General features: G+C 42.4%; 1 protein-coding gene across 4 annotated transcripts in view; it reads left to right on the top strand.

The window, feature by feature from the left end:
- Positions 1–1,761: 1,761 nt before the first annotated feature.
- Positions 1,762–26,066, top strand: part of PEBP4 (phosphatidylethanolamine binding protein 4) — a 159,534-nt gene continuing 135,229 nt past the window's right edge. Inside the window, exons 1-3 of one of the 4 annotated variants that reach the window (XM_042472683.1) lie at positions 1,762–1,919; positions 22,758–22,884; positions 23,122–23,254. In XM_042472683.1, coding sequence (XP_042328617.1) covers positions 1,799–1,919; positions 22,758–22,884; positions 23,122–23,254 — 381 coding nt within the window. In that variant the 5' untranslated portion in view covers positions 1,762–1,798. Of the gene's footprint in view, positions 1,920–17,795; positions 17,890–20,562; positions 20,757–22,757; positions 22,885–23,121; positions 23,255–26,066 lie in introns of those variants that run through there. The other 3 variants (XM_042472686.1, XM_042472684.1, XM_042472685.1) reach the window with 3 other exon arrangements.

Below are 26,066 nucleotides of genomic sequence, written 5' to 3'. Positions count from 1 at the left end.
TCACTGCATCTGAAGAACAAGTACCTGGACCTCTTTCTCTTCCTTGAAATGCTAGCTGGTGTGAGCAAATAAGCTGCATTTATAAGCACCTGCCCATGTGATCAAATGGCCCAGGGTTGAAAGTTATTGTTTTCTTTGCTAGTAAACCAGAAAGCGGGGGGGGGGGGGGGGGGGATCTGAGAAATAAACCTTTTGAGCCACAATTGAGGCTTAGGCTGAATGGAAAGGAATTTTCCACTAATAGGAATACCTGGATTTACTATGTGCTGCGATCTCTGAACAAGTCAGAGCAAAAGGATGGATATTTTAAAAACCACAAACAAGAAAGACACTATGGTCGGATACCCTTCTACGTGAATTTTCTCAAAGCAGCACTATTGCTGAATCCATTCTAACATAATTTTGTTCACTCAGTATTGCTCTTCAGATAACAGTTTGTTTGCAAAAAGCTGTTAGTCCTGTTTTTAGTCATGGCTTCTTCTCTGTCCTTGTTGAGACCTTTCCAGGTAGCTGTGTGGATGCTCTAACAGTAGGGGGGGGGACAAAAACAGCATTGGATACACAGCACCCAGCTTCCTAAGTGTTCCAGTTTTCATTTTTTAAATAAAGTTTCGGGTGCTCAAAAAATGTGAAGATATAGAAGCTTTAAGGTGGGCAAGCAATGTCTACTAAAACTCTATCAGCCAAACTTTGGACTAAATAAAATGTTCATTATGTGGACATACTTCACAGTGCTTATAGGACCTTGGGACTTATGCTGTATTTTACACTGCAGAAACAATCTGGTGCAACACCACTTTAACTGCCGTGGCTCAAGGCTATGAAATTCTGGGAGTGGTAGTCTGACAAGCTACCATTCCCAGAATTCCATAGCACTGAGCCATAGCAGTTAAAGTGGTGTCAACCAGATTATTTCTGCAGGATGGATGCAGCTGCTGCAGAAGATGAGAGGTTTGTAGCACAGTGGCAAAGCCCATGCTTTTCAGCTGGAAGATCCCTGGTTTAATCCTTGGCATTTTCAAATACAAGTGGAAAAGATCCATGACTGAAACTACGGAGATGCACTTTCAGTCAGCAGAGCTCAGAACAGTTACTTTTTGGGGGAGTAAAACTCCAGAATCCCTAGCCAACATGATTACTGACATTCCTAACAACAACAACAACCAACACACTTTTCTAGGCTCTGTGTTTAAGGTAGCACTAAGCTCTCTCCAATGGATCAGTGGCCTAGGTCCATATAATCCATCACTTATACACCCAAGAAGTTAGGTAACTTAACTCCTAACCATTACCAAACATTCACATGGCATCCCTGAATAATCCACTGTTAGTAGTATATTAACCTCTGAACGGAGCACTAAATGTCAACCAGGACCATGAATAAATACGGAGCACTAAATGTCAACCAGGACCGCTTATGTCCCCAGCATGATAGAGCAAGACTCGTGTTGCTTTTCCTTTCTTTACAAACTGTCTGCATAAACTGCAAAACAACATCTCACCACTAGCCATTAATATGTAATATTTCACAGAGACGAGGGAGGAGCGAGCATGGCAGCTTTCCCAAAGAACACATGTTTGTTCATGAAATGAGAAATACGCTGAAATAGGAAACATAATGCACAGACTACTGTAGGAAATTTGTCTCTTGTGATCTTGTAGGAGCCAATAGTAAATTCTTGTACTTACAAAAGAATAACCACCAAGGGAATTGGGAGAGTGTGTAGTTTTGAATCCTTAAGTCCAAGTCTCTTCTCCTGTTGGTTCCACGACTTCTCAGGTTCACACAGGATTGCGAATGCACACGCTGCCTGGTTCTAGCACCGACTCTTTTATATTGATGCAAACAGATACTCAGGGCACGAAAGGATGCAATTATGTCTTGTGGAGGAGGAGGCAGAAGCAGCAGCCAAGGAAAGGTGAGGGTGAGTCAATGGGAACTAGAAGGTGACTGTCCGGATGGGTCTGGATAAGTGACTGGGAAGATGTAAAGAGATGGCAGTGATTCAGTGGGAACCAGAAAAAAGTGGAGTCAGCAAGGCACAGGCAGCTAGCCAATGACCAGGTTACAGAAGGAGATGGTTGACTCACTACAAATGGTTGAACGCTAATGTGTGAATGGTATGTTATCACTCCGTGGGAAACAATTCCATGGGAAATCTCCATTGGAATGGTTGGAGATAAACTGTATCCAAAGTGGCTTAAGTGTACTCAGGTAGTGGAGATCAAGCAGGATTATGTTCAACATGAGCGTGTTGTTTTTGGCAAATACCAGCTGTTGCCTAACTTTAATTTAGGTGCTGCAAGGCCTCGAAGGCACAGGTTCTCTTTGATCTTTTGTGACATCTCTGGGTTTACGACAATCACTATGTTTCCCCAGCTCCAGTTGGAAACCTTATAGACACTTGGGTCTGGAATAGCACACACAATCCATTTCACCATGAAATATATAACAGGAATATATAACTCAGCTTTCTAGCATGAGTTAGAAAAGGAGGAAAAGTGAAGTGGAATCTATAAAGGAAGCAATGGGCAGCAAATATTTTCTCCTTCCATGGTGATATTTGCTTTGGTTACAGTTCATTCCAGAAAAAGCTGGTATCTGAGCACCAGACCATCAAACTACGTAAACTGCCTGGCATACTGCCTGGTCAATTTGCATCCACAATAGCCTGCCAGGCCCCAAATCCTACATTGCAAATCTTATTCATACCCTCTAACTGTTCCAATTTGGCAGGGACAGTCCAGATTAATCCTCTGATGTCCCACTTTTCCAGCTGCTTTTAAAACTTTCCCATTTTTTCTTTCCCTCCTCCTACTTATCCCCCTTGGCCCTCAGTTTATTTCAGTTGCTGTCAAGAGAGGAGATTATGGCACACATGTTTAATGCTAAAGATGAATCTTACCACATTCACCTGTCCGCAACCCGTTTTTAACCCATGTTTATCCTGTGTCTTTTCAAGCATGGGATTTTCCCGTGCTTGAGAAACTGCAGGATAAGCCTGGGTTGCAGATGCACTGCAGACAAGTGAATGCGGTAAGACCCATCTTTAAAGTTAAATGCACATTTATCCCGTTGGGAAAATGACATGATTAAAGCCCATGCCATAATCTCCAGAGTACAAAGTGCAAGAGCAGTTTGCACTCAGTTCTGCAGGGAGAGAGAAGGATAGGGTGAGACCATGCCCTTCCCTGTTGGCTAAGGCAAAAGCAAACTGCTGCAGCCTCTCCTAGCTTGTGTATTATTCCTTATTAATAACTTTTGCCATCTTGACCTCACTTGGATGATGCCTGGTTTTCATCTGTTAAAGGTCGGAGAATGTACTCCATTTGGGCAGAGCCATTGCTGCTGCAAAGAAGACAAATGTTATCTCATCCTGTCTTAATGGAACCATAGGCCCATTACAGACGGGCTAAAAAGTACGCGTGGAGCGCGTACTAGGGTTAAGACGGGGCGGTGCTTTGGCACTGCCCTAACCCTAGTGCGCGCTCTGCGCGCACAAAATGGTAGCAGCCATTCCACACGGCCGCCGCCATCGATACGTGATGACCGCGCCACCTCCAAACAAGGTGGCGCGGTTGTGACGTATTGGGGTCGCAGCAGGGTGCCTAGGGCGCCCTTTCCACGACCCTGGAAAGAGCTCCGTTTCGGAGCTCCTTCCTGGTTTGGTCCGCTGGGCGCAGCCTTCAGATGGCTGCGCCTAGCGGACCAAAGGAGAAAGGAGCCAAATGGCCCCTTTCTCCTTCTCTTCGCCGCCGCGTGGCGGCCTTGTGGTGGCCTTGGGGCTTGCAGACCGCTGCCAGGTTGGGGGGAAGGGGCCTTTTGCCACTTCCCCGCAGCCTGGAAAGCGGCGGATCAGGGCCTCAGTGGCTGCCGTTCTGGACGGTGAGGCCCCGATCTGGCAGGGAAAGGTGCACCTACAGGCCGCCCCAAAGGGGCGGTCTGTAACGTGCCATAGTTTCCAAGTCAAGAGAAGTAATAGTCCTGTTGTATTCTGCGCTGGTCAAGCCGCATCTGAAGTACTGTATTCTGGGCACTTCATTTTAAGGAGAATACTTTCTTGCATTCTGGATGCTTCTGTAAGTTGTTGTCTAAAAACACAAAATATATCAGGATGTGACTTATGTGAAGGCACCAAGCCAGGTCTACATTAGAAACATAGGAGTGTCAGCATTTAAATGTTCAAGGAGGTTTCAAAGAGGACCTCTAGAATATTGTGATTTCACTAAATGTCTGTGATGTATTTGTGTGGATTTTAGAATCGCCAAAGGATGCTGAAGTCATGTTTTCAAGGTTTTATTGGCCATTAGTGGACTTAACTAGCAGACTTTTTTTTACAAACAAAGAGCCATTGTTTTAGGCTTTGTTTTTGCTTCCTAAGAGTCTTGCAATGTTAGAATGCTGTTTACTAGTTCCACTGCCCAGCTGCTGCTGTTTCAAGATACAGTAAAGCCCAAAGGGCAACATTTTATGGAGGAGAAACAAGAGGAGGCAGGCAGAGGCTTAACTCTCTCTGGCTGGAGATCCAGACCTGCGTTTGTATTATAAACCTTGCCCTAGAACATGTGCCATTGTGAACAGGGAGAAGTTGGTGGGTAGAGAAAACATCAAGCACCAGTTAATCAGTCCTACAATGGGAATAAAAGTACTATTTGGCCCACAAACAGCAGCTGAATATTGCAGACATTCAATGAGGATTAAATTTATAGTTACACTGGCACCATTCTTGGTTGGCCATCTTGTAGAAACAAAACAAAACACACACATGGTACAATATTGAGACCTGATGATAGGTCGGTCATCAGCTGTCTACTGAAAGGTACCTTGTTAGGGCTTTTAATCTGATTCAGATACTGTACATGATATACTTTTAATTTTATTAGTATGTTAGGATATTTATTGAATTAGAATTGGAAATTTATTAGGATACAGTGGGCCCTTGGTATCTGCTGGGGTTTGGTTCCAAGACCCTCCATGGATACAAAACCCATGGATGCTGAAGTCTCATTTGATACAATGGCATAATAAAGTGGTGTCCCTAATATAAAATGGCAAAAATCAAGGTTTGCTTTTTGAACTTTGTTTTTTAAAAATATTTTCAAGCTGCGGGTGGTTTAATCCATGGATGCAGAATGTGTGGATACAAAGGGCTAAATGTACTTAACAGATTCCTAGACTGCTTCCCCCATGTTCTCAAAATGGTTTACAGTATTTAAAAACACACATACCAAGGTAATAGATAAAGCAAACAACAGATGAAAACAGCCCAGAAATGATGAAATCAACCAAATGCTTGCTGAAATAACAAGGAAACTTTGCCAAAACCAGTCAGAGACAGGCTGTCCTCATGTCCAGAGGGAGGTAATTTCGGAGTCAGATTGTTGCTGTCTGCTTCTAGTTGTTCTTGTTCTAACCTCTTGCAGAGAAAGCATACAAAATAGGAATTTATCACCTGATAGCACATCTGATATGTGGGCTGATACATGGAAAGGCAGCTTTTCAGATGCAAAGCTTCCAGGCCAACTGGGACCTGGAACAAGCCAGTAGTTGGTGCAGTTGGTTCATTACTGCCTGGATATGCTTGCACCTTCCCAGGGCAATCAAAACAGGTAGCAATATTTTCCTCCTATTATAGCATTCAATTCAAGGATAACTTCATATAAAAATTGGCATAGTAGTCATGCCATTCTTCTCCCATCAGTGAAGTAGGACACCGGCTGCTAATGCTCCTGCAATTGCACAGTAAGGATGGGAGCATCCCACTTATCTTCTGTCCTTTTATATCATCTGATAATCTCCTAGGGGTGTATCAGTCTGACACAACCTTAAGTGCTGCAGCTCCATCCCATGGGATTCTGGGATTAGTAGTTTTACAAGCTCTTTAGCCTCCTCTGCCAAAGAGTCCTGGTGCCTCACAAAACTGCAAATCCCAGGATTCTGTAGGATGGAGCCATGGCAATTAAAAGGATGTCAAACTGCATTATTTCTACATCCAAAGTCTTCCTCAGCTGTAAAAGAAATTTATTTACATAGGTTTGTCAGATGTCCCTTATAATAAGGAATGCCCTTTATTTGAAGGCCATAAAACTTGTCCCTTATAGGACTGGTAGGTGTCCCTTATTATAAAGAATGTTCTCTGTTAGAAGGTTGGAAAGCTTTTCCTTCTCAATAGATCAAATACAATGATTTGTAAAATCATGTATTTAGGAGGCTCTCTATATAGACAGAAATATGTGTATCATGTAATTTATGTTAATTTTACAAAGAAATAAAAGGCTAATTGAATTGAAATCAATATTTTCATTTGGATTTAGGCAAAGAGTATGACTTGCTCAAGTTCACCCGGTGGGTTTCTATGGCCAAGTGGAAATTAAGTCTCTGGTCTCCAGAGTTGTACTCCAACCTACCCCACATTAGCTCATTAAGAGCTGTCATACAGGTATTAAATAACATCAGTGCAACACTTAATCCTATGGAATGCCATTTATCCCATAAATCAGTTGTTGAGCCTGCTGTGTTATGCCATGTTATGTTGTGTTAACTATCTGCATGCACTGAGACAACAGAGTCAATCTTGCCACAGCTGGATGTTCCGGTTGGTTCAGGATAATGATATAGTTCACAGTTTCAACAGCCACAGAGAAGTCCAGCAAGATTTAACAGCCGGGAAGCCAGATTTCAAAAGGCAGAAGAAATTTTCACTTAGGAAATATCTGTCTCCTAAACCAATATATGCTAGAGATAACTATCCCCCAAAAGGATCCTGGACTAAAAGTGGCAAACCCTCCCTTTTCAAAGGCATATTTTATTGAAGTGGGGCGATCCCTGCCTCTTTCAGTACAAGGGGAATCCTATTATTCTTCTACCCTTACCAGGATCCCACCAAATTTGTTCAGGCTGGCTATTGCTGGCTGTGGAAGACAAAGATCCAAATTAGATGTTGTAGTTCTTCTGCTGCCAAACACCCTTGTCTACATGTTTAAAGTGAGATCAGGATGAAACTTATCAAAGCAATTGTGCCAGCAGTGGATTTTGACAGGTCCTTTGCACAAGCAATAGTCTCCAAGGATGTAGCCATGTTAGTCTGGAATATGAGTATGCAAAGGGATCATATAGCACCTATGAGACTAACTGAAAGAAAGAAGCTGGTAGCTGTTATCTCTATGTGTGAGTATTTCTGAGAAGGAAGATAGCAAGAATGTATTTGAGTCCTGCAGCGTGTTTAAACCATGTGTCGATGTTGTGTGTAGTTGTTAAATATTAGTAGAAATGTAGTTTTTCCTTTACCCCATCCATGGACAATGTTTGAGTGAGGGACTGCATTCACTCTTCCCAAACCCATTAGGTATTGTGCCCCTTGCCATACTATTGAAATTTGGTGGTGAGGAAGTTGTGCCGGCAGCAAAACATTTTCAGAGTGGCAGAGGCTAAAAATGGACAACGTGTTGCCCATATGTACTGTGTTCGAATGCCTGTACTCTAGAAAACATGCTTTGGAGTGCAGGTGCCTGTGGGCAAGAAAACCTCATGTGACATGTTCAACTTTGTGAATCAGAGGAAGGGATGCACTCAGCTGTTGCACTTATTATCTCATAGGAGGAAAATGGATTGTATGTCTCTGTCGGGCTCAAGGGCTTTCCCACGGCTTAAATGGAATCTCAACTCACCTTTGTTATTACAGTAATAATAATTGCATTCATGTGGTGAGGTTACTTAACATAGTGATTCTTGGGAAACACGTGGAGGCGTGTGGGTGGATTGCCACTAGTGTTCTGGCTGTGAAGATGATAGGCAACGCAGCACATGGGAAGGAAATCAGTGGGATTTGCATCCCTACTGAGGGTATCCACCACCATTGACTTCAGCTGATTTAATATTTTTTCCTTCTCCCCAAGGTAAATTTACTGTACAGTCGCCCCTCCTTTATCACGGACTTGAGATCCACATTCTTGCTTATACACAGAGGGGCAACCTCCATTAACCCCAATGGGGTGCACCCCATTCAAGCCTATGGGGCCTATGGGGCTTGAATACATGCAAGTCTCCATTTGGGGGGGGGGGGTCCAGAACGGATCCCCTGCAAAAACAGAGGGTCGACTGTAGTTCATTAAGCAGAGCGAAGGCTAGGAATTATTGCTAAAGGTCTCTAATAGAATTCCTAGGATGCACACAACATTCCTCCAAATTATTTTGGAAAAATCATGCAATATTGGTATAAAATTGAAATATGATTTTGTTACAGATACATATTTGGCTGCAATTCACTTGGATGTACACATCCAAGGAAACCTCAGTTAGGAGGATGCTTTTAATATATGTTTTTGCGGAAAAGTCTTGGGAAAATAGAAAAGTCTTTCTCTGACATTGGCAGGGGGCATTTCAAATTTGGGACATTGTCACCAAAAAATGTCAGCTACCTTTACCTGTGTTCTTGGTTGTCTTGGGTAGAGGGGATGGTTGTAGCGGGATACGGGGTCCCTTGTGGTGAGACTCTCCTCCCCATCTGCACCTCCATCCCAGGAGGCTCATGGGGGTGACACCATGGACCCTATCACATTGGGTAAAAAGCCCGGCTTACCTTTCCCAAACTGTATTCTAATTTGGGAGGCAACTGGGTCCTATCATATGTAAATCGCCACCAAAATCACCGCCCGGATACAACTCGGATTACGGAGACACTTTGGTGGCCATTTTGTAAAGTCGGAAGCTTCCATTTCCGAAAGGGGGCTGGCTAGGCATGGCTTTGACTCGGGTTGCGTCCGGACGGTGATTTTGGCAGCGATTTACGTATGATAGGTCCCAGATGCCTCCCAAATTCGAATTCAGTTTGGGAAAGGTAAGCCTGTTTTTTGACCCAACGTGATACGGTCCCATCAGTTAACACACTGGGTGACACCAACCCTAGCGATGCCACTTGAGTTACACTGGTCAGAGGAATAAGGGGTCAAGACCAGGGCTTGAAAACAGACCCGGAGCCAGTGTAGCTTAAGAAACAAATGAGCGAGACATATCTTAATGCTGATGTCTCAGCTAATGTCAACTACAAAGGATATCAGAACAAAGAAGATTTTCTGGAGTTGGGCAACAGCAAAGATTTTTGAACCCACAAATATGGGCCTTGAGGACAATGTGATTCTGTTGTGGTGAGCAAGGCCCAGCAATGGTTGTTTTATTAAAAGAATACCTTCTTAAGGCGTTCTGAGATAAACACACAATGGCCTTACGGAGGTACATATTTCTGCCAGTTGCTCGGTTGTCATTATATAACAGCCTTATTAACTTCTGTGCAGAGCTGTTTACATGCCAGGAAACCACAGGTATTGTGCATTAGCAACAGCTGCTGCAATATAAAAGAAAGCATCTCTATGAATCTCAAGTATTGACATACCATGGACAAGAGTAACTCAAGAGAGCTTAGCTGCCACCAGGGTTGTGCCACAACAGTGTTGGCCTCAGTCCAATTGCCAGTCCTACATAGAATACTGTAGACCTTTTAAAGCTGAATTCTAAATCAGCCTTTATGTACAGTATTGCATTGATGCAATACTCTGCTTTAACTGGGATTAGCAAGTAGACCTTCTCTTTTGTTTCTTGTTCTTATCTTTTGTTATATTTGGGAGGAAATAACCACTTGTTGGAACTTAAGAAGCCAAACAGAGTAAAATCAGACTATTCTTGCAACTACAGAAATGTATAGCCTTTGTACTTCCTTATCAGTGCAAATGGTTTCTCTGCTTTGTAGTATAAACACAAGCTCCACAACAGAAATGGAAAATTGTAACTGAAAGCCCAAGCAGCACTCCTTAAAAGATTTTTATCTTACTTTTTAAAGGAAGGCACCAGTCTGTCTCATCTTAATGCCTGTCCTACATGGGGAAAATCTAACAAAAATGGATTTCAAACAGTGTTGTTGCTATGCTCCTTCAAGTCATTTCTGAGTTATGGTGACCCTCTATCACTGGATTTTCTTGGCAAGATTTATGAAGAGGGGATTTGTCATTGCCTTCCTCTGAGGTTGTGTGTGATGTGCCCAAGGTTTCCATGGCCAAGCAAGGATTGTCCTAATATAAACAGTGCCATGGGACTTTATTATCATTATGGTGGCGATCACTTAAGAAATATTCCTTGATCCCTCTTTCCTTCTCTGTTTTTATCTATGCTCACAAGGCCTGATTTGACACACCACTTATAACTGATAACCCTTATTTTAAACCACTATTGCTGTTTGCTTTTATTCTGTTATTTTTAATATAATAATAATGTTGTTGTAGCAGGTTATAAATACATAAGTAAATATTGTTATGTGCCTTTGAGTCATTTCCGACTTATGGTGACCCTAAGGGGAACCTATCATGGGATTTTCTTGGCAAGATTTGTTCAGAGGAGTTTTGCCATTGCTTTCACCTGAGGCTAAGAGCATGAATATTTGCTGCCTACAAACTGCACTGAGACATGGGCATGAACTGCACACAGCTAATGCTCATGACATATAATTCCATGAACTCCTTGTATCTTCTTTCTAGCAGCAAGCCAGTCTGCGGCGTCAATGAAACACTGGCGCATCTTAACCTCCTCATCACTTCTGCTTCTCCACCTGTAAATTGCCTTAGCTATTGTTGAGCTCTTGGGGGAAATATATGCATACCTATGGCTCAAAGAACCATGGAAGGATGATAAATGCAAAGGGTAGAAGAGGAAAAAGTTGGCTGATGCTGTAGCCATGGAGTCTTCATTTGAAGACTGTAAAAGATCCAGTTAAATGTCCTGTTTCTGTTTTTCTTTCATTTATACCCAGTCTGCCTACTAAAAAAGGATCATAATGTGCTTTAAACATATAAGGAAAAATCAACCCATAGCAAGCCAACAAGTAAGAATAATAAATACAATTAAAATTCAACAAAATAAAATCACCAACTTGGAGGTTCAGTTTAAAAATGGCACGAAAAGGTTATGGTCCAGGTAATTCATGAGGCCGATGTCTTGCACTCAGCCTATGTACTGAGTCACATCTGTAGATGGTCTGTACACTAGCCCAACATCTGCTGGCCTGCCAGCATCTCACATGTTTGGGAATCAAACACTTTTTCATTGTGATGCGAGCCATATAGTACATGGACACTGAAATATCCTTTGTTGCATAGCAACATCTAAAGAGCTTTGTCTTCTTTTTGAGATCATTCTAAATAAGTTAAAATAGTCAGCACAGCACCTTCCCCCCAAAACACCCATTTTATATTTTATGAACTATAAACATACCAGATTTCTTCAAGGTTGTTGGAATTTCCCCCTTTTTCTTAGGTGGTTTACCTAACATTTCTCTTTAATCTTGTACTATTCTGCAGCATAGTTACAAAATTTCCTCGGCCATATAGCCAGACTGACTGCAATACTCCAAATGAAGTCTTCCCAGATCTGAGCAGAGTGACGGTGTATTGCTTCTCAGTCTTGGAAACACCGCAACTTAAGACAGCTTGGGCCTCATGTGCCACTGCAACACACTTCTGATTCATAATTCAGCCTGTGACCAATGTAGTTGGGGCTGTGTCTCTGTCACACGGGGGGAAAGCAGTGACCATATTTTCAGTGGTGATGAAAAAGGACAGGCAGTAAGTCTCCCATATACAAAATGCTTGTGACCAGAAGTGTTTTGGATTGAGGATGTTTTCAAATTTTGGAATAGCTGCACAAAAATAATGAGATATCTTGGAGATGGGACCTAAGTCTAAACCTGGAACTCATTTATGTCTCAGGCATACTTTATACACATAGCCTAAAGGTAATTTTATACACAATATTTTAAAATAATTTGGGGCATGAAACCAAGATTTTGTACCACAGTGAACCATCAGAAAGCAAAGGTGTGACTAAAGTCCAAAACACACTGCAAAAATATTCCAGTTTGAGACTGGTTTAACTGCCCAGGCTCAATGCTAGGCAATTCTGGGAAAGGTAGTTTTGTAAGGCATTTAGCCTTCTCTGGTGCTACAATAAAATACAGTTCTCAGAGTTCCCCTAGCAGTGAACCAGGGTAGTTAAAGTGGTCTCAGACTGGGCTGTTTCTGCAGTGTGTTTTGGACCCACAAAATGTGAACCAAGAGGTTTCTAATATATGTGAAGATGGAAGTTCTGTTAGTAACATATAAATGAGGAAATGTGCAGGAAGAAATTTTATGGGGCCCAAAGTGTAAGGAGGATGATAACGCAAGCAACTGTAGGAGGTAACCAGAAGAATCTTTCTCATTCTATAGATTATGTACACAGCCTTGCTCCAAGTTAATTCTGGAGAGCAGCAGCATCCCTGTACTTGGCGTTACCCAATGCTGGTAGGGGCAGTGGGGTGTGTAGACTGCCCCACTACCCTCCCTCCCCTAGATGCCTTGCTTGCCTGCCCCTCCTGGTGCCAGCTGCTCAGAGGGGCAGTGCTGCTGCTCTGGATAACTGTTTAGGGTCTTATGTGGCTGCTGGGCAAGCAAGAAAGGGACACATCACCCTTTTTATGCTTGCCCAGCTGCTGCACCAACTCCACCAAGTGTACATCCTCCCTGGGATGTCACCCCTGCAGCCCCCAATGTTGCCACTGCTAGCCCAGAGACCCTGCTGTTCAGTGCCGTAAACCCGAGAACAATCAAAACAAAACCCAGGGGCTCATCTCGCTGTGAGTGCTCATTCATCACCTGCCTTGTGACTGCACATCGTATATACTTTATATATAGGTCAAATGAAAACATTACTCTCAAAATAGAATCCTTTCCTCTTGTGAAAGATCTGCAAATGTTGCTTTGGCAGAAGCTATCACAAGGTGCCAGAGGCTTGAGGGTCGGTGTTGTCAGGTGTTTTATGTAATTCTTGCAAGGATCGGAAGCTCTGAAATGCTGCAGCTGTGGCAGCTACTGTGTGCTGTTGCTGCAACTCCAAGGCTAGTCCAGATCCCAAGGTCACCTCCCAGAGGCTTTGCTGTGTGATCATTTTGCAGAATTTGCCCATGCATACCAGAGCAATCAGGTGACCACAATAAAAAGTGCCGACTGGCATGTGATTGTTAGGCATGGCCTGCGCTTGGTTTTGCTGCTGTAGGCTGTGGCAGATTTGAAGCATCCTGACCTGAGGTGACCAGATGGAAAGGAGGAAAGAGCTGCTGGGAAAGAGGGAAGAAAAGAAGGCACAGCTTTTCTTGCCTTTGTAGCACTTCTGTTACTGCAAATTACAGAGATCCAAATGGTCCCTGTTAGATGACAGCAATGATGCCAGCATCCTTTTAACTCTTTGTCTGGTTGCCTCAATTTTATATAACCAACCCTCTGTACCCACAGATTCTTTATCATGGAGTCAACCATCCACAGCTTGAAAATATTCAAAGGAAGCATAAATTCCCCAAAGCAAACCTTGATTTTGCCATTTTATATAAATAACATCATTTTACTATGACAATGCATATGATAGGACTTGAACATCCATGTATTTTGGGTATCCATGGAGGATCTTGGAACCAAACCCCAGCGGATATCAAGGGTCCACTGTTTGTAAATATTGACTGTTGTATAAAATGTTGGGCATTGGCACAGGCACTGAGATATCAGGATTAACATTTCTTCCAGTCTGAAATCCAGTAACTCTACAAAAAGTAATCCAAAATCCACAGTTATGTGACCCTCTTTGTTAGAACAACCAAATGTGATTAAAGGATTGTGTGAGTGTTTATTATCCCATTTTGCTTGATGCTATTAAGCATAGGTCCTAAGTGTGGATTCTGCATTGTTGTGCTGTTGTCTTGCTTGGATTCCCTCCTTCAACAGTTTGAAAAGGGTAAAATTATCAAGCACCAGCAGAAATCATGTTGCCTCAAGGATTCTGGATGGTGAGGTTGGGGGGAAAAATATTTTCCCAATTTTTGGACAAATTCACGAAGGCAGATCTACCAACAGCTACTAGCCATGATGTGTGTATATTGTCTCCAGGCTGTATATGGCTGTATATTGTCTCTTACCCCATCATGCGACACTCATGCAATTCTGACAACTGGAAAATTGGAAGTTACCCACCAAGCCACCACATCCCTTTTGTTATAGGGGACATCCCTTAGTTGTGAGTGGGAACGCTTTCCTCTTATTGGACTGGCAAGTGTTCCATATTATTAGGGATGGTCCCTGTCTGAGGGTTGGAAAGCTATTCTTTTTATATGGACTGAACAAAATACACACACACACATGCATGTGGGCCTTTGATAAAGACAGAATGTGTGCATTACTGTATATAATGTATGGATGTGGACAACCTGTTAATTTTACAGAGGAAGGCATGGCTAAGCTAACTGAAATTAATATTTTCATTTGGTATCTAGGTAGAATACACAGTTGTTAACAGCTGAGAGACAGTGGTTTGAGCATTGGACTATGACTCTGGAGACCAAGGTTCATGCCCCAGCTTGGCCATATAAACCCACTGGGTGACCCTGGGCAAGTCACACTCTCCCGGCCTCAGAGGATGGCAATGGCAAACCTCCTCTGAAGAAACTTGCCAAGAAAGCCCTATGATAGGTTCACATTAGCATCGCCATAAGTCAGAAATAACTTGAAGAAAACTGTTGCTTGCACCTGTTCTGTCTTGGTGACTGTGGCAGTACTCTTGGTTGGCATGCTCTTGGACTTGGACTGGCTTCTCTTGAAGACTCTTGTGTCTTGATCCTTGGTGGCTTTGTTTATCTGGATTACTGGCTTAGTGACTTCTGGACTAACTGATGACCTTGCTCCTCTCCCTTCCTTCAATTTGCCGGATAACTTGTGACGGATTTGTACTGGATTGACTACCCTACAGCTGTTTGTCTTACAGCCATCTGACTCTTGGGTCACTTGCTCACTGTAGTAAAGGACACTGAGTTAGAGAAGAGAAGAAGCATCTGCTGGACTTTATTCCCTCCCCTCTTCTTCTAAGTTATGTCTTATTTACATTGCAGCCTGAGGACAGGGAACTGTCAAATTGATGATTGTAACTTTCATGTGAGCCTTCTTGGCTGAAGGGCAGGGTATAAATACTCCAAATACATAAGTAAATAAATAAATAGTCAAGCGCACTGTTTTCTCTTGGTGTTATTGATGGACCCCATATTGCACATAAGCTCCTTATCTCCTGGCTTAGGACCGTTTAATAAATAGTAGGAATACAGTTTAATAAAATATAAGATCATGTTAAGAAATGTGTGCAGGTATATAGAAGGGCTTCCAGCACCAAATTAACAGTAAAGAGAATAAACAGGGGTTTATAACTGGGCAGCTCAGCATCAGACTTCCGTCGCCTTCATTTCTTGTTTTGAAAGGTGGCATGGACATTTAAAGGATCTATGTTATATATTTAATATACCTTGAATACTGTGCCTAGTTCTGGGCACCACAATTCAAGAAGGATCTGGACAAGCTGGAATGTGTCCAGAGGAGAACAACCAAAATGGTGAAAGTTTTGGAAGCTATGTCCTATGAGGAACGGCTTATGGATCTGGTATGCTTAGAAGAGAAGGTTAAGAAGTGACACGATAGCCATGTTTAAATATTTGAAAGGATGTCATACGGAAGAAGGAGCAAGCTTGTTTTGTGCTGTTCCAGAGACTAGGATATAGAGCAGTGGATTCAAACTACAGGAAAATAGATTCCACATAAATGTTAGGAAGAACATCCTGATGGTGAGAGAGCTATTCAACAGTGGAATACACTGCCTTGGAGTCTCCTTCTTTGGAGGTTTTTAAGCAGAGTCTGGATGACCATCTGTCGGGGTGCTTTGACTATGTGTTCCTGCATGGCAGTGGGTTGGAATGGATGGCCCTTGAGGTCTCTTTCAACTCTACGATACTAAGATATTTGCTGCCTGAAATTATACGATTTCCAAGACTTGGAACTGAGTTACTTGAACACTGGAAATGGAATAGCATCCTTCACCACACTTGGAATAAATACAAGTACCATAAGACTGCAGTGTTATTTCCTAGAGTGCATAGCTCTGTCCTCTCCCTCACTTTGCTGCTGCTTCCCACCTCCCAGTGCCTGCTGCCTTGCCTAATGCAGGAACACAACACACACACAATCGATTACAGTACAGGCCTGTCCTACCATCAGACATAAGTGAGGAAAGCACTTTAGATGATAGATTCTGATTCCTGAGGGATGAGGGAACAGCAGTGTGGAACAAGGATACAACTATAGGTGCTACACCAGCAGTTGTATAGCAGCTATACAACCATAGCTGCTTTTCTGGCTTCATATGATGATGCTGTCTGATGGCTGGTATAGAAATGAGACTAAACTATCACACATAGATTGGTTTCTATATGTGGAATGGATGAGGCATGCCATTGTATTCTTTGCCATAGGAAGGAAGAAATCTTGGGCTGTCCTGAAAAGTAACGTGGCAAACAGGTCCAGGCAATTGGCCACTTGCTTGGCCTTCAATCCAGAAGCCAAGTTGCTCGAACCAGGTGGAACTTGTCCATTGCAAATGCAGCAAACTGCAGTACTCTATTGGGCCAATTGCAAGGCCGGTCCCAAAGCGTGGCAGAGAAAGCAGACCAACATCTCCCTCTCGTGGTAAACTGCTACAACGAAGCACCAAACTATAGTAAGATATTTGAGTCTAGTTATTACGCCCAGAGGTTTGGCACTAGCTGTCAGCCATGAGAGCTATGACTTGTTTTCTAGTAGCAGACAATGAATTCCAAAGCATGAGTCAAGCCTGAATGCCAGGAATTGAGTACTTACTATCATGTTAAGTACTACTAATGCATTTCAGAAATGCACTGTGGAGAAGAAGAATAAGTAAAATAACCTAAATCCTGTTTCTACTGTGCTTTTACAGTGGATGTTCCTCACTGAAAAATGATTATTTTGCTCTGCATGCTCTGGTTATTTTTAAAGAGTGTATCTGTTAAAAATAGCCAACATCCATTAAACATTTCCTTCAGTAAACAAGAGGTTGCAAATATTATTAATCAGTGAGTTTTTAAAAAGTGGAGATGCAAGCATTTGTTTGTTTGCTTGCTTGCTTGCTTGTTTTCCACTTTATAGATACCATATTATACCATTCCCCTATTTTATCCTCACAACAACTCTGTGAGGCAGGTTAGATTGAGTGGCTCAGGGTCACCAATAGAGATTCATGGCTGTGTGAACCTAGTCCTTGAATGATATTGCAATCCAATGGTGGAGAACCTGTGGGCCTCCAAATGTTGGCCTGTAGCTCTCATCAGCTGATCCATAATGGCCAGTGCTATGTAATGGATGATGGGATATATGATCCTACATCCACAGGTTTCCCCATCCCTGTTTTAACTTCTGCGACTAGCTCACTTTGTAAAGGGTGTTCCTTAACAAAGTGCTGAGCTATCCAAAACGCAAGCTAAATCAAGTCAGGAATTGAGCACTTTCTATCATGTTAAGTACTACTAATGCATCTGTGAGATGTATCTGAAAAATCCCCTCTATATATAATCTGTTCTGTTCTAAACTTCGTGACAGGCCAGTCTGGATCTTCTTTAGCCCATGACATTGTTAATGCTTAATCCTGCATGACGGAGTACAGCTGCCCATTAGCAAATGGTGCAGATAAAATCCAGAAGCCTGAACTCTGGCAGGTAAAAATATCCATGTGGCTGATCTGTAGCATTGCCTGGTTCCTGGTGCAATGAATCTGCTGCCAAGAACCTTTACGTGTTGCATTTAAATCCAGGCCAGAACGATTTGGCATGGCTGCTGGACATACGCTGCGAACCAGCTGGTTTATTCAAAATCAGCTTATGCTGTGCTTGGAGCACCGTTATGGGCATTGGTTGAAGCGTTCAGATACTTTTTAGATATATCTCGTCTCATCTGTGTCATGATTTTTGTAAAAGGATTTGCTCATCGCTTCAGGTATGGCCTCTGGTAGAGGCGGATAGGAATGACTCCTCTCTGCTAAACTTGCAAGGATTTCAGCCTGCCTCAGGCATTCCCATTTTAAAGAGGCAAGCAGAAAAGGGGGAAATGTGTTGTGCCTGTCATGGTGACATTGAAGTATACCTATAGCCAGGGCGGGAACAAGCTACGCAGCATACTTTGAAGTGTTCAGTTTTGGCCAGACTAAAAAAACCTCAAAGCATCCAGACCCAGAGACACTTGCTGGGGGGGAAATCATTCATCTTCTCACTGGCATGGCTACTGACTGCAGTTTCTACTTAGCTCTGAATAGCTGGCACTGACTTGAAGTGAGGCTGAATACTTGCCAGCCAGTGTCCTCTAAGGACTTCTCTCAGGTTAGTTGGTAGAAATTTCAGTGGCGGATGGCACACAGACAACCAGAGGGGTGCTTTCTGCTCCTTCCCAGCCACATCTGTTTCTCTGCCCAGCCTTTGTGTTTCTGCTTTTTATGTTTGTTGTTGTTGTGTGCCTTCAAGTCGTTTCCAACTTAGGGCGACCCTATCATGGAGTTTTCTTGGCAAGATTTGGTCAGAGGAAATGTAGAAGGTTCTTCATATGAATGGAAGTATGGAACAGCCCACAGTCGCAAGATTGTTGTTTTGTTGTTAACTGCCTTTGACTTGACCTCAGGTCATGGCAACGCTGTGGATGAGACATCTCCAAGCCCCCTTATCCTCCATGCTCTGCTTAGATCCTACAAGTTCATGCTTGTGGCCTCCATGAATGAGTCTATCCATCTGATGTGTGGTCTTCTTCTCTTTCCATCACCTTCTACCTTTCCCAAACCAAATCCATCCGAGGAAGTAGACTTTAGTCTACAAAAGTTCATGCTGCCAACTTCTTTCTCTCAGTTAGTCTCAGAGGTGCTACAAGTTCTCTTTACATACTAATTCTACAGACTAACATGGTTATATCTTTGGATTCTTTCCTAGCATTATTATGTTTTCTAATGAGTCATGACTTCTCACGATGTGTCCAAAATATGACAGCCTCAACTACATTATCTTGGCTTCCAGGGTATGTTCAGGCTTGATCTGATCAAGGACCCATTTTTTTGTCTCTTTGGAGGTCCATGGTATCCTCAGCACTCTTCTCCAGCACCACATCTCAAATGAATCGATTTTCTTCTTACCCACTTTCTTCAACTGTCCAGCTCTCACATCCATACATAGTTATGGGGAATATAATGGCTTGGATGATTCTGATTTTAGTGCTCAGTTGTATATCTTTAGACTTTAGAGTCTTGTCTAGTCTTTTCATAGCTGCTCTTCCTATTCCTTATGATCCCGTCAGCCAAATATAATGCTGACCCATGGATCTTCTTGAGAACTGAACCTTAGACATCACCATATTCTGCATGTCAGATTAATGTCAGATTAATGTTTGATGATGCCTGCTTAGAACAGACAGAGGGAAATATAACATCCAAAGCAAATGCTCAAACTGATTATGCGCCAGTGTCAGCTGTCAAGGTTTTTGTCCAGCCTCCTTCATCTTCCTTAACTGGCCACTAGATGAGAATTCAAAAAATACTCAGCTCTTTTGAATTTTGATTCTGTTCTTACGCAGCAACATGAATATCTTTTCACCAGGAACAGATTAAATTGCAGCTTACATCCTCTTAAGAGCAGGAGCACACTATGAGAAGCCAGCAAAGATCCCCCCCCCCATTTTCTTACACAGAGGTTCTTAATAAAAATCATGATAATCTCAGCTTTTGCTTTTAAAGGGGTAACTTGCCAGCCCACTTGCATGTGTCACAGGTTTATTTTGAAGTCTGGGATACAGTGCCTTTTGAATCCAAAGACAGATCTAGATGATTTGACTCCCGCTGTCTACCTGGCTCCCAAAAATGGAGACATAAGGATCGTGGACATGAGATAAATTAGGTCTGCATTGATTTCGGTATTTCAAATATGCCTCAGTTAACAAAGCCTGTGAAAAAGAAGTGTCCTCATTTGAGTAAATTTTGTTAAAATATCAGATATCAATTATCTTGGGTTAAATGGGAGTTTTGGCAACCCCCAGCTTAATTGGATGCATTTGAAATGCATGCGAACAACAAATACTGTATTCAATCCAGATTCTACCTGGATTATTTTCACTGTCTGAATAACCCATAACTCAATGTTATAAAGCAGGGGTAGGCAACCTGCGGCCCGCGGGCCGGATGCGGCCCGGCAAGGCCTTGGGACCGGCCCCAGTCAGGTCCTGCCGCCGATTGCCACCGGGGCCTTTGGGGGGCAATTCTCTATAGAAGCCTCAGAAACATGCATTTATATTAACATTTTTTAAAAAATCAGCAAATTTTTTCACGTGTCCTCCATTTTTTTAAGAAAGTGTCTTCCATTTGAAAATTTTGTCCTACATTTGTCCTGGTTTATTTATATATTTAATTTTTTAAAAAATTATTTAATTATTTATTTTTTGGCTTCGGCCCCCCAGTTGTCTGAGGGACAGCAACCCGGCCCCCGGCTCAAAAAGATTGCCTACCCCTGTTATAAAGGCCCCATCTCTCAGTATTCAGCTTCTAAACCTGTTGGAATCCCACCAGTGGCTGGAGAGAGGCTCAGAATCTCTCTCCAACTGTCAGCCGTGAAATGCATGCAGAGTAGGTGCAAAGTCCAACCGGAGCAACTTTCCTTCCCATGCGTCTGTCCCTCCCTTACAGCTGCCAGCTGTCGCTCTCCTCTAGTTTACATAATGACTGAGGGTTTCTTCATAGCTGGCACAGGTATGGGGGAGATTTCGCTTTCTTAAGGCAGAAAACCTCTGCTGAACACTTTTGTCTGAGTGACCCGGCTTGGATTCATCACTCCCAGGTAACCAATGCCCAGAAGCAGAGGTGATTTACTTAATAAATGGGACGTGTGTATCTCCTGCTTGATGCCTGTTGATCCAGAAGGCCTGATGATTTCAAGGGCTCCTCTTTATAGCAAGCATGTGCAGAGCTGCAGCCTTAAGGGAAGAGCATTTCCTCTTGTGACTGTGCAGCTTTGTCTCTGATCGGTTGTTGTTCTTGTTGTGTGCCTTCAAGTCATTTCTGACTTATGGCAACCCTAAGGTGAACCTGCCACGGGGTTTTCTGGGCAGGGTTTTCTCCAGAGGAGGTTTGTCATTGCCATCCTCTGAGGCTGAGGATGTTTGGCTTGCAGAAACTAAACCAATAGAAGGAGCTGTGTCAGGAAAAAAAGGAAGGCGAGTTTTTCAGAGAGAAAAATAGTTGGCCCAAGAAAAATCCAAATCTGGTTGGAAGCCAGTTTTTTCAAACCGGAGTGAAATGTCCATCCATTTCTTTCCAGGAGCCTCAAAACAACAACAACCGCCCTACTTATATTCTGCAGATATGATGGAGTCTAGACTAATTTAAAACAAACCGTCCTCTCAAAATTTCACTGGCAGAGAAATACAAGCTTCAAATGGGCACATACTGTTCTGCTTGCAGTTGACAGCCTGTGCTTTATGCCCTTTCAAGCTTCTTGTCCTTGAGTTTAGTTTTTAACGGTATGAATTGGACTTAAATGGGGATTGTTGCTAAATATACATAGGGAAAATATATACCATTGGCCCTCCGTATCCACAGATTCAACCATCCACAGCTTGAAAATATTAAAAAATATATAAATTCCAAAAAGCAAACCTTGATTTTGCCATTTTATATAAGGGGCACCCTTTTATTGTAGCATTGTATATGGGGTTTTCTTGGCAAGATTTGTTTGGAAGAAGTTTGCCATTGCCTCCCTCTGAGGCTGAGAAAGAGTTACTTGCCTAAAGTCTCCCAGTGGATTTCAATAATAATAATAATAATAATAATAATAAGGCCCAAGAAGGGCCATGGAAGTATTTGCTTCCTCCTTACGTCTTGTTTTACCAAAATTCATGCAAGTGATAGATTCATCACAATAGTGTAGCATAACCAATTCCATCTCAAAAAGAAATAAAATGGGAAAACGATAACGCACAAAGCTTGATTACAAGGGTTGGGAAAGGATCATAGTCAGCAGTTCTTGCCTTTGCGGTATCTCAGAAGTAATAGCCTCTAAGGATCCTACAGTTAGCAACTACATTCTGTGAAAGCTATCTAAGGCCTTTGCTGGATAAGTGGGCAAGAGCCAATATTCTCATACAGCTTGATTAAACATATAACTATACCAGTAATGGAGAAGGCGTTCTGCAACATGAGCAATGCAATGGCATGGACTCCAAGAGTTTTATTTTTGTACACTGATTCCTTAAAACGTTGCTTTCTAAGGACTGCAACTACCAATTTAGAAGATATCAGGCTTTGCTAGTATAATTTTACAGTTAAATGGAGATAGTGTGGTGCAGTGGTTTGAGTGTTGGACTAAGACTCTGGAGACCAGGCTTTGAATCCTGGCTTGGCCATGGAAACCCACTGGGTGATCTTGGTCAAGTCACACTCTCTCAGCCTCAGGAGAAGGCAATGGCAAACATCCTCTGAACAAATGTTGCCAAGAAAACCCCCTGATGAGTTCACTTTAGGGTCGCCGTAAGTCAGAAACAACTTGAAGGTACACAACACATAGAGACACAGACGTTTTAAAAAGACACAGTTGATGTTGATGGAAGTGGGATTATATAAGAGCAATGTGATTTAGGTTAGGGAGCAACAGGGGGAAAGAGATGTTCTTGACACACAGGTTGCAGATACAAAATAAGTGGCAAATTAAGTGAGGATTTGGCACTTGGTGATAGAATATAGAAGTGACTACCTTCCTGTAACTTAAAGAGCTGCAGGCGGGCATTATATATGGCCTTATCTTTGGAAAACTGTAACTTGTCCACCCTTTGTCTTTGGCTAGACACGATGAAGCCTCTGGTCACCTGTTTTCTGATCGCTGGTTTCATTTTCATTGCTGTGCAAGAGGATGTACACATGGAGGAATGTGTTTTTAAGAGGCTGGACCGTGAGGACAGCACATTTTGCAGGTGAGCGCATACTCTTTGACATCTTCAACTATTTTCTACAAATAGGCATAGTTGACCTATGTTGCCAAACAGTGCGGCAAACCAAATGTTTTAGTCTAAGGAGTGTATCTTACTTAGATCACACTTGAAGCATATGTTCATAACATCTAGCATTCCTAAAGTAGTACATAATCTAACACAATTTAACCTTGTCTACTATTTAACATTGACCTCCCTCCCACATTTTGTTCCTTACAGAGGGGACCTAAAAGTTGTGTATCCAGAACTGGGAGATGTTGGCTGCATATATATCCCAAAGTGTCACTTCTACCGTAAACGGATCAGCAAGGAATGGAGTAGTCCAGATGTCAGGTATCCAAAGGCAGATGAGGTAAGAAGTGGCATTATGCACAGATGCTTGTGACACTCAGAGGAAAACTAACAAAGACAGAACATTCAAAATGTTTAATGTGATGTCTAATGTGATGTGGAATTTGATTGGAAATACTTTACATTAGAAATATTATTATTAAACCAAAGGCCTGTTACAGACTGCCAAAATAAAGCTGCTTCGGGTCTCTTTGGAGATATGCTGTTTAAATGATGCATGCATCCTAAGAATCCGGAAGCTGCACCAAAGCTGCACTCCAGTGCTTAGGAATGGAGGGTGGCTTTGGCGCGACCTCTGGACTCTTAGGACCCCCACCTCCTACATGTCAAGAACAGGTTTTGAGGTTTCAGCCATGCTTGGGTTGCATCATCTCAGATTTGTGGGTTCTCAAAATCATCAGGAAGGGATACACAATGCAATTTTGGAAAACTCCCCAATAGGAGTTTTTTGCATCACTGCCCCCATTTCTCACTCTGGAAAGCCCTATATTAGTGTTCTAAAGTAATTCTCTAGCTGTAACTAGGTCTGTAGTACAAACAAAATGTTAAAATTTCATTTTAAAAATCATTAACTATCATTTCTATAAGCTCAAATGTCAAAGTTCTGTTTGAAAGTGACAGACAGAGTGGTATCAGTTCTCTGTTAGTTAAAGCACAAATAGATATAGGGAAAGGAGTTGGACATGTTAAACCTAATCTCGGCTGCATAAAAAGGGACCATAAGGATGTGCAAAGTATTCTCCATTCGAAATGCTAGCTGTATCTGGAAAAGGCCACTAGATGGTACCATTGATGTGTCTTTAGGGGAATTTGTTCTAGCTATGAGATTTGCCTAAGAAATTCATGGGGTTGCCATAAGTAGAAAGGCAACTTGAAGGCGCATACACACATACATGAAATTTCCTTTTGGATACCTGAGTAACCCTGATGTGGAAACGTAGCCACTTGCAAGTGAGCAAAAGCTCTTCAATTTCTGGTTGCTTCTACTGAAAGACTCTGTTAAGAGGATCACCTCTACTACTGTATTTTGTTTTTCTTCAAAACCAAGCACTGTCCTAAGATATCAGTCCAAACACATCACACTCAGTGTGTGTGCTGTTTGTGTTTATCCCCATTGATATGAATTTATATCCATTGTCTCTTATTAGTGTCCACTGGCAAGAATTTCCAGGGATGTTGACAGTGTGCCTGCCATTTTCTGTCCCTTCCCAATGTTCTCCTTGTGTATTTTCCCTTGCCTCTCTTGAGCTGAGCATGCTGCACCAAGATAGCTATGGTATATTTTCAGTGCTGACGTAACGGTAGCATAGAGTTGCTCTTTGAATAAATGCTTTTAGGCTTCCAAAGCCAATAATTAGTCTCCAGGACTCAGACATTTTGTATAAGGCTAAGATCACATTATAGCAGTCAGTCAATAGCTATCTTCATTGTGTCCAGAATGCTTAAAATAAGGCTGTCGAAAGGAATTGTGCGGAAGTAATTTTGGAATATCCACTGTGAAACATGAAAGTTGAGGATGATAAAGGTGGGAATGAGGTCAATGAGATTTCAATGACGGGTGGAAACTGGTGTTGCTCAATGTATTCCTGTATGAAATTGCAGGCAGGCTTTCCAGAGTACTTATTGTGGGCATTTCATAATAACTAAAGTACCACACACTCTATGCTGCTTTGGTCAGGCCTCACCTGGTATACTATGCCCAGTTTTGGCCACCACAATTCAGCCTGGAGAAGATGAGGTTAAGAGGTGATATGATAGCCCTGTTTAATTATCTGAAGGGATGTCATTTTGAGGATGGAGCAAGATTGTTTTCTGCTGCTCTAGAGAATAGGACACGGAGCAGTGCATGCAAGTTACGGGAAAAGAGATTCCACCTAAACATTAGTAAGAACTTCCTAACCATAAAAACGGTTTGACAGTGGAAGATGCTGTCTCAGACTGTGGCGTTGTCTCCTTCTTTGGAAGTTTTTAAATAGAGGCTGGATGGCCATCTGTTGTGGGTGCTTTGATTGTGTATTCCTGCATGGCAGGGGGTTGGATAAGATGGTCCTTGGGGACTCTTCCAAGTCTATGATTGTATGATTCCTCAAGAACAATCATGTGTTGCTTGAACATTTATGGCCCCCATCTGAAAAGTGTGGGTCCAGTATGGTGTAGTGGTTTGAGTATTGGACTACAACGCCGGAAGCCAGGGTTTGATTCCCAATCCCAACTCGGTGACCTTGTGTAAGTCACACACATTTAGCCCCGAAAACCCCACATAGGTTCATTTCAGGATCGCCGTAAATCTGAAATGACTCAAAGACACAAAACATCGACAACATCTGAAAAAAGTATTCTTTGAATCCGAATGTCTTCTGTTTCCCGCAAATGACAATTGTGTTTATGTGGTGCCTGGAATGTCAGATCAATCCGCCTTCCAAATCTCATTAAGAGATAGAATTTATAACAGGAGGGTTTTTTAAAAAAACATATTGCCAGTGTTTTTTTTTTTGTTGTTGTTGTTCAAATGTCCCCAGTTGACTCAACTTTATCTAGAGATTTCTAGCTTTGTATTTGTCAGTAACATTCAATCGGCCAGCAGAGAGCACTGTGGATGGCGCATCCGCGCATTTGCCGGCTGAAGCCCACATCATGTTCGCTTACTAGCCTTCTCCCAAATAGCTTGGTAGCTTTCCAAAGAAGTCTCTTTTGAGTGAGGATGAATAGCATGCAATGTGCTAAGGGTTGCAGCATGTGGTAGTATTATCATAGGCATAGGAAGTCATGCACAGAGATCAGATTCAGAAAGCTGTCTCTGGGATACCCTGACC

Source organism: Sceloporus undulatus, chromosome 6 (genome assembly GCF_019175285.1).
Source record: "Sceloporus undulatus isolate JIND9_A2432 ecotype Alabama chromosome 6, SceUnd_v1.1, whole genome shotgun sequence".
Lineage (NCBI taxonomy): Eukaryota > Metazoa > Chordata > Lepidosauria > Squamata > Phrynosomatidae > Sceloporus > Sceloporus undulatus.
Note: the sequence above shows the minus strand (reverse complement) of the source record. Positions and strands in the feature narration are given on the sequence as shown.